The sequence below is a fragment of the Amblyraja radiata genome, chromosome X (assembly GCF_010909765.2).
Source record: "Amblyraja radiata isolate CabotCenter1 chromosome X, sAmbRad1.1.pri, whole genome shotgun sequence".
NCBI classification, from domain to species: Eukaryota; Metazoa; Chordata; class Chondrichthyes; order Rajiformes; family Rajidae; genus Amblyraja; species Amblyraja radiata.
Window position 1 is genome coordinate 12,510,580 of NC_045999.1, and position 12,907 is coordinate 12,523,486.

Consider the following 12,907-nt stretch of genomic DNA (forward strand, 5'->3'; position numbering starts at 1 on the left):
GACTTTTCCAATTTCAGGTAGTCCTTGCTTTTTCCCTCCTTCCCCTCCCCTTCCCAGCTCTCCCCCAGCCCACTGTCTCCGCCTCTTCCTTTCTTATTCCCGCCCTCCAATCTCCATATCAGTCTGAAGAAGGGTCTCGACCCGAAACATCACCTATTCCTTCGATCCATAAATGCTGCCTCACCTGCTGAGTTTCTCCAGCATTTTTGTCTACCTAGTATTCTGATGGTGCTCTGTATGGAGATGTTAGCACATATACACACTCTGAATAAAAAATGGACCAGATTATTTTCAATGACAAAAAGTGAGAGGGAAAATTGAGGAGAAAAAATGAGTTCAATTGTTCTTTTACAGCATTTGGAAGAGGATGCATTGCACAATTTAATTTTATGTGTGATATCTGAAGATCTGGCTTCAAAATATAAAGAGCTGTGACATTGGAACAAAATGTGTTAAAACAATTAATGTCCTCAAATCCGCCGAATCAATGTTACAAACTACTGCAGAGACTGGCAGTATAATTGTTACGTGCCAGCAGATAATTAAATGTTCCTTATTTTATTAGCTTCATCTGATCCTAGTAGCAGACTGTCAACTTCACCACCACCACCACCCATTGCTGTTCCTCTTTTGGAAATGGGTTTCTCCCTCAGGCAGATCACAAAAGCCATGGAAGCCACGGGTAAGTCTACATTGACAAGCTCATTACTGGCTTACTTTCTTTGCTGTGATAGATCAAACTAGTGGAAGAGAAGAAATGTTGAGATACCATGTATTAGATAATTAAGAATAAGGAGTAAGCCATTTAGAACGGAGACGAGGAAACACCTTTTCTCAGAGAGTTGTGAGTGTGGAATTCTCTGCCTCAGAGGGCGGTGGAGGCAGGTTCTCTGGATGCTTTCAAGAGAGCTAGATAGGGCTCTTAAAGATAGCGGAGTCAGGGGATATGTGGAGAAGGCAGGAACGGGTACTGATTGGGGATGATCAGCCATGATCACATTGAATGGCGGTGCTGGCTCGAAGGGCCGAATGGCCTCCTCCTGCACCTATTGTCTATTGTCTATTGATCTAGACCCTCAAATAAGACATGTTACGCGACAAATTCCTAAACCCTGTATTATTTGTGTGTAAACAAAAAACAGTTGCTTGCGTGGTTCTTAATTCCCCTACTCTGGGCAAGCGACTCTGCGTTGACCCGATCTATTCCTCATGATTTTGTACACCAACAGGACTTGTCTACCAACAAGAAAAGCAAGGGCTTCAAATAATGGGAACGACAATATCATTACTTTTGAAATATATTTTCTGTATTCAGTGCAAGATTGTTCTCCCACAGGGATTATGTGGTGAGACATTCCTGTCTGATGTATGCACTATGGTGAATATTACTCCAGATGATCGTGACTTTTTTTTGCTTTCTATCATGGTCATACAACAGGGAAACAGTCCCTTTTTTCCACACCGATCAATTTCTCCATACTGACCAAGCTGCCCCATCGAAGTTAGTTCCATTTGCAAGCGGCTAGTCTATATCACTCTTCCTATCCATGTACCTGTCCAAAAGTCTTCTAAATGTTATAATGCCTGCATCAGTTACTTCCTCTGACAGCACGTATACCCACCACTATCATGTCCTTAGATTGTTACTTTAAATGTGGGAGGTGGAATTGAGGGAAAAAGTTACCCAAGTTGTGAGTTTACTGAATGGTTTTCTATTTATGTAACTGTGTAAGGGGCTAGAGGAGAGGCAGATGCCCAGAACATCACTGTGTTGGCCATGTGGATGATCGAGCACCCAGGCACGGAAGAGGATGATGAGCCACAGTCGACAGTCCCTACAGATTCATGCTTTGGGGCAACTGCTTCAGGCAATGGGGACAAGTCCAGAGACCAAGGCTTGCTGCAGTCACCTGAAATACCTGCTGCTGATGCCACTGAAGCAGAAGAGGGTTTCAGTGAGGGGTAAGTTGGTGACCTCCACTTCTTAGGATTTATCTGCTCCATTTAAAGATGTTATAGTTTAACAGAGTGCAAAACAAACTGATGAAGGAACTTAGCGGGTCAAGAAGCTTCTGTGGAGGGTCCTGATGTAAAATGTCGACAGATCTTTTCCCTCCACAGATGCTGCTCAAGTAGCGGAGTTCCCCCAGTAGTTTGTTCTTTGTTTCATCTGTAGTCGCTGTTCCATTGTATCTTTAGTAAATGGGAAATTATAATGTACTTTAACTTCCCAAAATGAATAGATATAAAAATGTTAAGTTTCACCTAACCACCTCAATTCTCCTCCTGTAATGTTGAAGATTTGAGGAAGGGATGGAACAGTCACCTGTTGGGAGGCGTGTTGGCCAGTGAGACTGTTTGTTGTATCTTTGGATGTTATTAGCTTGCTTTGTTGAGTCTTTGCAAGTTAAAGGTTACATCTTGTTTACTTTAGAGATACAGTGCGGAAACAGGCCCTTCGGTCCACCAAGTCTGTGCCGACCAGCGAACCCCGCACACGATCCTTCACACCATCCGACACACACTAGGGACAATTTACATTTATACCAAGTCAATTAGCCTACAAACCTGTATGTCTTTGGAGTGTGGGAGAAAACCAGAGCTTCCTGGAGATAATCCATGCATGTCACAGGGAGAACGTACAAACTCCGTACAGACAAGCACCCATAGTCAGGATCGAACTTGGGTCTCTGGTGCTGTAAGGCAGCAACTCTACCGCTGTGCTGCCCTTGCACTGTGCTGCATCTCGTATTTCATGTTATGTCATTGATATAGAGTTGAACAGCACAGAAACAGGTTCCATAGCCCAACACATCCATGCTGACATTTTCCCCCATTTACACTCATTCTATTTGTCCACATTAGGTTTGCATCTTTCTATGCCTTGCATATTTAAGTGCCTGTCTAAATGTCTATTAAATGTAGTGATTGTGTCTGACCTCCGCCTCTCAGAGTTCCAGATATCAATCCTGTGTTTTTTTAATTTCCCTCAAACCCCTTTTAAACCTCCTTCATCCCACTTTGTTCTTCAGCCTCCTTCACTCCAGAGAAAATGAACCAGCCTATTCAATCTGCCCCCCTAAGTCAAGTCCTTGATCCAGGCAACATCCTGGTCAATCTCCTCTGAACCCTCGCTAGTGCAACCACATACTTATAGTGTGGCGGCCAAAACTACTCACAATAATTCAAGTGCAGTCTAACCAATGCTTAGCAAAATTGTAATATTGCATCTCAACTTTTATATTCTATGTCTTGATCTATGAAGGCAACCATAGCATCTGTCTCCTTTGCAACCGTCATAATTACATTATTTTAAAAGACGTTTAATCAGCTATAATTTTACCTGCAAGCATCTGTTCCCAGTCTACCTTTGCCTGGACCTCTCTTACACTATTGATATCAGCCTTGCCCAATCTAGGACCTTAATTTGAGAACCAACCTTAACCCTTTCCATGCCAACCTTGTAACATACACAAATGTAGTCATTGTGCAATTTCATTTTCAAAGATAAGGTTGATTGTTGTTCATAATAGAGGAGGATATTCAGCCTATTGAGTGATGTATTTTCTTCGAGCATCTCATTCTTTGAAGCTTTCCAGTGACCTATTCTCTATCACATGCCCACCAACTCTACTCGGAGCAGGAGGGACAAGGTCGCTGAGATTACTGTATAAGAAGGAACTGCAGATGCTGGTTTATACCAAAAATAGACAAAATGCTGGAGGAACTCAGCGGGTCCGGCGGCATCTCTGGAGAAAAAGAATAGGTGATGTTTTGGGTCGGCAGTCTGAAAAAGGGTTCGGACCCCCCCCCCAACACCGGAGTTATTCCAGGATGTTGTGTCCATGTTCAGTGTAAACCAGCATCTATAGTTCCTTTCTACACATTCTGTCTGCTCCACTGTGAAATCTCCTTGAAGTATGCCTAATTTGAAGAAGTTCTTCTCCCCTCTTAAAGAGTTCTGCAATCCCTTTCCCATTGTTCCCTCTCTGTGGAGTCTAAAGAAGAGTTCCGACCCAAAACATCACTATTTCCCCACAGAAGCGGTCTGATCGGCTGAGTCACACCAACATTTTGTATCTATCTTCGCTGAGAATAATGCACCATTGTGCCACCTTCTCACTTTGAAACACAAATGGCCATTGTGACCTGGGCAGGATAGGAATATTCACCCTGTAAACCACAATTGCCTTCCTGCCCCCTTGAGAATCATAGTGGCTTGCATTTCACTTCCCGACAACAGGCTATTCCATTCCTAACAATTTATGGATGGAACTTGGAACTCAAAGTCCTGTTACTGTTATGTTGGGAATGGTGGCAAATAGTAAAGTGTGTTGGTTGCAAGTTTCCATTTGTGTTCATATTGTAGGAGGGAATTCTGTGCTACACCCGTCCCCTGTATCTGGCTTTACCCAGATAGGCACTGACTCAAAATAAAACAGTTCATATATCAGTGGCGAGTCTATCAAACAAGTAGGTGTATTGAAGACCTTAACAGTGTGCACTGAGAAAATATCCAACGATACCTTTTATTTAAAAAAAAAATAATCTTTAAATTCTGTTGGCCTTTGCAGTGACCCATTGCTGATTGAAGTAGTTGGAAAACTAACTTGGCGAGAGAAAGATTTAGAAGCACCTTCTTCATTTATTGGGGCAGTTGCTCTTAGTAAATCACTCAACTCTTCACCTCAGAAACGTTGCCAAATCAGAACGGATCAAGGAACTAGTTAATGTTGGTGTACATTTGCAACCACCATAATGTCTTCCTGTCCTGAATCTGTATCCAGAAACTGAATTTGAAGGGGTGGATGAGAAAGATGTTCTCTGACTGAAATATTGATATCCTCTGTAACATTGGATTCTGACACATAGGCAGTCAATCCGAGGTTGACCTGTGTTTTTTGTCTCTTAATTATGCAGCTGTGGACCTGGGTGCTGAAGACCATACTTTCCCAAGATCTTTTAATTCATGCTTGACTGAATAACAAATTGTTATCGACTTTCCACTCGGGCTGAGAAGGTCATAAAATAAGCTGTTATCAACTCTTTGCCCAGGCTAACAAAATAAACTGCTTGCAAGCACCTTTAACACGCTGACAAACGTGTTGCTATCAATCCCTGCTAAAACCTTCCTTGAAGCTGCTAAACATCTCATTATCGGAACCTAGCTTAAAACAACTTACAGCTTGTCCAATATCCTGCTCACTGGAGTACATGACTCGCAGTATACCTGGGTCCACAACAGAGCTCGCTCGGCTCTTTATTGTCCCATGTGTGTTCATTAATTTTGCAGCCATGTTCATATTTCTTTCAATGTAACGTTCCATTATTTAACATAACTTGTATGCCAGTTCGGAGCATGGTGATCCATTATTTCCTGAGTTTTCAAGTCTTTCTATATTTAACATAACTTTTCTAAAATAGCAATGTACCAAATCGTTTGGGGTTTTTTTTCGAGGCAACCAGAATCCTTAAGTATATTGATTTTTAGAGTTTGATCTAAACAGCATGGAAGCAAGCTTCCAGCCCAGCTCAACTGTACCTAACCATGCTAGTCCCACTCGCCTGACCATTTCCATCCAAACATTTTATCCGTGTACCTGTCTAAATGTCTTTAATGTCGTCATGGTACCCGTCTCTTCCACTTCCTCTGCCAGTTCATTCCATGTATGCACCCATGTGGAAAATAAATGATTCTTTGGTCCCTTTTAAATCTTTCCCTTATCACCTCAAACCTGCTCCCTCTAGTTTTAGATTCTCTTATCCTGGGGAAAAGACTGTATCTGTGCCCTTCATGATTTTATGTCTCACCAAGATCATCTCTCAGACTTGTGATCCAAGGAAAACAATCGCAGCCTCCTCTTCTGGCTCAAACCTTCCAGACCTGATTACATCCTCAATTTATTTGCATGCTTTCCAGTTTAATGACATCCTTTCAGGAGTAGAGCAACCAGAATTGTACACAGTGCTCCACATGTGGACTTACCACCGTCTTGTGCAGCTGTAATATTGTGTCCCTCATCCTATACCTGGTACCCTGACCAATCAATGTAAGTGCGGTAAACACCACCTTCATCATCCCTGTCCACCTGTGTCGCCAACATCATTGAGCTAAGCACCTGTACCCTAGGCCTATGTTCTACAATACTCCCTAAGGTCCTGCTATTTACTGTGCAAGTTCTGTCCTGGTTTGCCCTACCAAGATGTAACAACTCTTGCTTTAACGAATTAAACTCCATCTGCCATTCCTCGTCCATTGGCCAAGTTGATCAAGATCTCATTGTAATCGGAATTTCTAATTTATCCTTTTTTTTCTTAAAACAAATGTGGCTTAACCTTACAATGATGTCAGTGCTGATTGTTTGTTAAAAATCAGCTTTTTAAATGTTCCCTATTTTAATAAAAATGTTTTTGCAGCCCTGATGGACTGGATCTTGAGGAGAACGGATCATCGGCCAGTGTGCCTTCTTCCCGAAGCCGTTCCACTGTCACTCGGAGGCAAAAGTTTGAGTTGGCAGCTCGGACACTGTTGGCGCGTGCAGGTGATTCAAGTATTCCTACACAGAAAACTCAAGACCATCTGTGGCTTCGACTAACTGGAGAAGGTGTTTCATTTTCAGTTACAAAATGACGCTATGAAGGCAGGGTAGTAGGAGATTTAGGAGGGACCTGATAGAAGTGTATAACATTATGAGAGGTTTAAAAAAGAACTGCAGATGCTGAAAAAACTGGAGGTAAACAAAAATGCTGGAGAAACCCAGCGGGTGAGGCAGCAGCTATGGAGAGAAGGAATAGGTGACGTTTCAGGTCGAGACCCTTCTTCAGACTAAAGAAGAAGGGGCTCAACCCGAAACGTCACCCATTCCTTCTCTCCATAGATGCTGCCTCACCCGCTGAGTTTCTCCAGCATTTTTGTCAACATTATGAGAGGCATCAATCGGGTAGACGGTCTAAACCTTTTTCCCCAGGGTGGAAATCTCAAAGATCAGAAGGTATCAAGGTGAGAGAAAGAACAGGAGATGCTGGGTAAAATCGAAGGTAGACACAAAATGCTGGAGCAACTCAGCGGGTGAGGCAGCATCTATGGAGAGAAGGAATGGGTGACGTTATGGGTCTCGACCCGAAACATCACGCATTCCTTCTCTCCATAATGCTGCCTCACCCGCTGAATTGCTCCAGCATTTTAGTGTCTACCTTTCATTTTAAGGTGAGAAGGGCAAAGTTTAATGTAGATGTGCGAGATGCATTATTTTACACAGGGTGGTGGGTGGCGGGTTGAACCTGGAATGCGCTGTCAGGGGTGGTGGAGGCAAATACAATAGTGGCATTTAAGAGGCTTTTAGATAGGCACTGGGTTTGTAGGGAATGGAGGGATTTGAATCGCGTGCAGACAGAGGAGATTAGTTTAACTTGGCATCATATTCGACACAGGCATTGTCAGTTGAAGTGCCAGTTCCTGTGCTGTACTTGCACTGTGTTCTAGTGCGGTGATTATGAATTAACTTGGGTTCATTGCAGTATGCACTGTTTACAAATTTACGTCAATTACTATTTTAACACCATTTTTCTATGGTCTTTAAAAAGGATTACTCTATAATGTAACTTCAGCAAAAGATGAAAATATAACTAGAAATATCATTTTTTTTAAAAATGTGTTTAATAATTTGATAAAGCATATATTTTACATTTGCAGCAGGTTTGTATCGTTCAGTTCAGGCTCATCGAAATCAAAGCCGACGCGAGGGGACGTCAGTACCACAAGATCCAGGTGCCCTCTATGACTTCAGCCTTGATGAGGAATTGGAGATTGACCTGGACGATGAAGCAATGGAAGCCATGTTTGGTCAGGACTTTGCGAGTGACAGTGATATATTGGGAATGTGGATTCCAGAGGTATTGGACTGGCCGACATGGGTGTGTGGTGCAGCTGCTGCTGCTTTTGCCTATTTGCTTCAAGCTTATGCTTCACAATTGCTTTGACCATGTGGAGTAGCTTTAACCCTTGTTGATCACGCTGGTAAAAATTGGAGAAAACAATCTAAACTCTGGAAAGATAATATCAGTGGATAACACGTTGAGATGCATGATTTGTTTGCTTTACTTGGGGAGAAACACCAAAAGGCCTTTAGTTTAGTGCAGAGATACAGCACGGAAACAGGTCCTTCGGCCCACCGACCAGTGTCAACCAGTGATCCCCGTACACTAACTCTATCCTACATACTAGAGACAATTTCTACCGAAGCCAATTAACCTACAAGTGTGTACGTCTTTGGAGTGTGGGAGGGAACCGGAGCTCCCGGAGAAAATCCATGTGGTCACAGGGAGAACCTACAAACTCTGTACAGACAGCACCCGTAGTTAGGATCGAACCCAGATCCCTGGCGCTGTAAGGCAGCAACTCTACTGCTGCACCACTGTGGTGGTCCAAATTTGCTTTTGGGCTGTAACCTTGCTAAAGGCACAATCCCACTATATCTACAGTTATCAATATCTTAAAACAGCAGAGGAACAGATGGAGTTTGAAGGACATTTTGGGCTAAAGAATTACACTGCTCACATGAAAGCTATTTAACCTTCTGCCTCTCAACATTAGACATCCCCTTACATAAAAACTTGCTTTTCCCTGAAATATATTAAAAAGCTATAATTGAAGCCATAATGAGTCTGACTTAGCCGCTGTTTTTAACCCTATCTTCCTGAGTTGTAGTTTTATATAAAAGTTTACTCTTTGCATGTTTCACATCCGCTATATATTTTACAATTAGAATCAACTGTGAGGATCATTTGGTCAGTTTGCATTAAGCAAAGAAATCTATTCAGTCACTGATGACTAGAGGTAAATATGCAGTTTCTGTGAAACCAGGATTTTCTCATTTCTTAAAATCGAAATGCTGCCTAACAAAAATGCTTCTTCAATAAGAGCAACAAAGTCTACATTAGCTATGCCATGAATCTCAGATTAATTCACCCACCATCTCATGTTTCCTGTAGCATAAACTGCATGGTTAAGAATGATGGTGTCGCATACCTTTGGTACTAAATAATGCTGAGATAAGCCAGGCCCTTCATTGAAACAAACTTCCACTTATATGACACACTTCATGATTTCCCCAAGGGCTTGTCAGACAAATAATGTTCAGTCATTGTAATGTGGCAAGCATAGCAGCAAGTTTGAGGGTGTTTGCCAACAAGGGCAATATTGAGATAGCATGTGATTGCTTCATGCCTGCCATCCTGTGACAACGTCACTGTCAACAGGGAGGTCAGGTGCTACCCAAACAATAAACCATGGATGACCAGGGATGTCAGGAACCTGCTGAGAGAACGGAACTCAGCCTTTAGATCTGGCAGTGATGAATTGTACAGCACTGCCAGATCTAAACTAAAGAGAGCCATTAAGGAGGCAAAGACAGCCTATGGAAGAAGGATAGAGGGGTATTTCAACGAGAGGGACCCTCGGCGTGTCTGGCAGGGCATTCAGCAACTCACAAACTATAAGGGCAAGGGGGGGGCCGATCATCTACAGCAGTAACAACTCGCTAGCTGAGGAGCTCAACCATTTTTTCGCCCGGTTTGAGCTGAATGAGGCAGAGCCTGCACCTGCAGCCGCACCCAGCTCTGACAACCCGCCACTCGCTGTGAGTACGGAGGACGTCAGAAGAACACTCCGCAGGGTCAACCCCAGGAAGGCTGCTGGACCAGATGGCATCCCAGGGAGAGTATTGCGGGACTGTGCAGACCAGTTAGCGGAGGTTTTTAGCAAAATCTTTAACCTCTCTGTTAACGTGCACTGTCCCTAAATGCTTTAAGACTGCTACCATCGTGCCTGTACCCAAAAAAACATTCATTACGAGCTTGAATGACTATAGACCTGTTGCTCTCACTTCGACCATGATGAAATGTTTTGAACGGCTGGTCCTGGCCCACATTAAGTCCTCACTCCCACCTACCCTGGATCAGCATCAGTTTGCGTATAGAGCTAATAGGTCAACGGAAGATGCCATCAACACAGCTCTACATTCTGCACTGACACATCTGGAGCATCCTGGCGCATATGTGCGGATGTTATTTGTAGATTTTAGTTCTGCATTTAATACAATCATCCCCAGCAGAATGGTGGACAAACTGTCTGATCTAGGTGTTAATGCAAACACGTGTATGGATTAAGGACTTTTTAACAGATCGCCCACAGACTGTCAGGATGGGGTCCAATTACTCCCCAGTCCTGACACTTAGCACAGGAGCGCCACAATGATGTGTGCTGAGTCCCATCTTGTATACAATATACACTTATGACTGTATACCAACACACAGTACAAACAGGATCATCAAGTTTGCGGACGACACGACTCTGGTGGGACTGATAAACAACGATGACGAGTCTGCCTACAGGGATGAAGTCCAAAAACTGACCGTCTGGTGTACCAAAAACAACCTGGTACTCAACCCATCAAAGACAAAAGAACTTGTCGTTGACTTCAGGAGGAAGAGGAGAGAGGAACTTGCTCCCTTATACATCAAAGGAGACATGGTGGAGAGAGTCAACGACTATGTTCCTGGGACCTCAAATGGCAAATGAACGCCGTCACTCTTGAAGAAGTCTCATCAGCGGCTGTATTTCCTGAGGCCTCTACGGAGAGCTAACGTCTCACAGCCGCTACTGCTGTCCTTCTATCGATGCGCCGTGGAAAGTATCCTCTCGTATGGAATCCTGGTGTGGTTTGCCAGCTGTACTGTGGCTGAGAGGAGGGCGCTGCAGGGAATTATAAAAACTGCGCAGCGCATTACAAACGCTAACCTGCCCTCCTTGGATGACATATACAAGGCCCGATGCTTGCGCAGGGCCATAAATATCAAGAAGGACACATCCCACCCTGCCAACCACCTTTTTACTCTGCTACCCTCTGGGAGGTGATTCAGGTCTCTGCAGGCTCGCAGGCTCGTAGACTAAAAAATAGTTTCTACCCATGTGCGATAAAAGAGCTTAACTCCAATAGTGAACACTGGGAAGCAAGAAGTAACTTCGAGGAATACCGCTAAATTCTTTTAAACTCTTTTAAAAATGTATTTATTATTTTACTATTAACTGTACATATGTGTATTGGTTGTCGTGTTGTATTTCTTTTAACGGAGGAGAAGCAAATGGAATTTCGTTGCTCAGTTTTGTGCAATGACAATAAACATATTCAATTCAATTCAATTCAATCCTGCTGGCCATAAATATGGTCACATTCATATTAGATAGAGACATCAACTTGTTGTTCCACCAATAAATTCATCCACCATTGAGTGTGTTTGAACCTGTTGCCTTGTTTCATAATGGCTTTAATTTTGGTTCAGAGTTAGCAAACTGAAGGTTTAATATTAATCACCCATTTTTGATGCTGGTGTTATGATTTATTGTGGTTCTCAGTTGCTTCCCAGTTTTACGTGAACCTACACCTGTTTCCTGGGCTTTATCTATCATCACTTGTAACAGAAGTGAACTCTTGTTACATAGTCTTAAGCAGTAATTTTCAGAATCTTGACATTTGTTTCCAACATAGCAAGAATGGGGAAAACATTGGCCAAAGAAAGGGCAGCTAGGTAGGTGGCTGAGAGCATTCAGCAATGTGGACAGGCTGCAGAATTGATAGTAAAGGGGATGTTTACTCTTCCTTATTCCACTGTTTCGTGCTCAATAATGGTCTAGGCTCCATTCAAAACAACCTTCACAATGTTTGAGCACCTTGAACTGGTTGCTCTTATTCCATATGATTCTATACTGGCAGCTGAACTCAGTGACAATGCCAGCGACACAGAGGTCTCCCACTGCAGCACATGCATGCTGGCTACACAATATAAATAATGCATTTCGTAATTACTTACATTTTCCACAAACCGCAGTTTCCTCTCATCCTGCAATAATCTAGGACTTGTGTATTTACACATTGCCTGCCTGATCTCTTTAGCTTCAGCCTTGACCATTGTCTAACGGGCGTAGAGGGGACCACCTACAGCAACACAGCACCCAATCTCTAGTTTTCTTCAAATCAGTCCAACACATGGAGCATGTATCATTCAAAAAATGAAGAATACTCGCAGGATAATCTGTTTTTGAAATAATACTAACAGTTTGCCTTTGATTGCTGCGCATTAAAAATTGCTTTTGATTACTTTTAGAAATCAAATTGGAGAATATTTTTTGGTGAGTTCCTGCTCAACATGACCCTTTGTTTATCTGCAGCATGTTTGTGAGTCTGACGAACGAGACGAATTGGTCATCTGTGAACTTTGCGATGCCAATGTTACGCAGTTTAACCATCACATGAAGAAATCCCACCCCGGCTGTGGACGGAGTGCCAATCGGCAAGGATACCGCAGCAATGGCTCGTACGTTGATGGGTGGTTTGGTGGAGAGTGCGGGAGCGGCAATCCATATTATCTCTTGTGCAGCAGCTGCAGAGACAAGTACCTTGCGACAAAGAGCAAGACAAAGGTCCCAGTTTCAGAAAGGTAAGGGAAGATCAATGGAAATGCTTTCAAATAATCGACCTTAAAAATTCCAAGGAACTTTTCCTACATTTTTCCATGAATTCTAAAACTGAAAATTGGCTCCTTTAAGTTTATAATTCATTTTTGCTGGCTATCAGAAGGGCGTAAGACATATGCAGAAATGTTTTAATATTTAATATATTTCTCTTTGAAAATTCTCACCATCAATATTTAGCACTCTATTTTTAAATATTGTTACCCATAAATCTCAAGACAGTGCACTAATAAATCCAAAGATTTGTATTTCTGGAGTTGTTCACAAGGATATGGGCCTCATTGGTTTGGCCAATATTTAATTTCCAACCTTAACTAACCTTGCAAGGAGACTTCACAATAGAAGAGGGGGAACTTCTTTACTCAGAGAGTGGTGGCT

The 12,907-nt window shown here is 42.8% G+C and overlaps 1 protein-coding gene across 12 annotated transcripts in view; it reads left to right on the forward strand.

Annotated features, from left to right (window-relative positions):
- Window positions 1–12,907, forward strand: part of herc1 (HECT and RLD domain containing E3 ubiquitin protein ligase family member 1) — a 217,426-nt gene that overhangs the window by 144,561 nt on the left and 59,958 nt on the right. For 7 of the 12 annotated variants that reach the window (XM_033014841.1, XM_033014842.1, XM_033014847.1 and 4 more), the window contains 5 exons: window positions 566–682; window positions 1,734–1,962; window positions 6,418–6,605; window positions 7,694–7,914; window positions 12,227–12,495. In XM_033014841.1, the coding sequence (XP_032870732.1) occupies window positions 566–682; window positions 1,734–1,962; window positions 6,418–6,605; window positions 7,694–7,914; window positions 12,227–12,495 (1,024 nt within the window). The remainder of the gene's footprint in view (window positions 1–565; window positions 683–1,733; window positions 1,963–6,417; window positions 6,606–7,693; window positions 7,915–12,226; window positions 12,496–12,907) is intronic. The other 5 variants (XM_033014849.1, XM_033014852.1, XM_033014853.1 and 2 more) reach the window with 3 other exon arrangements.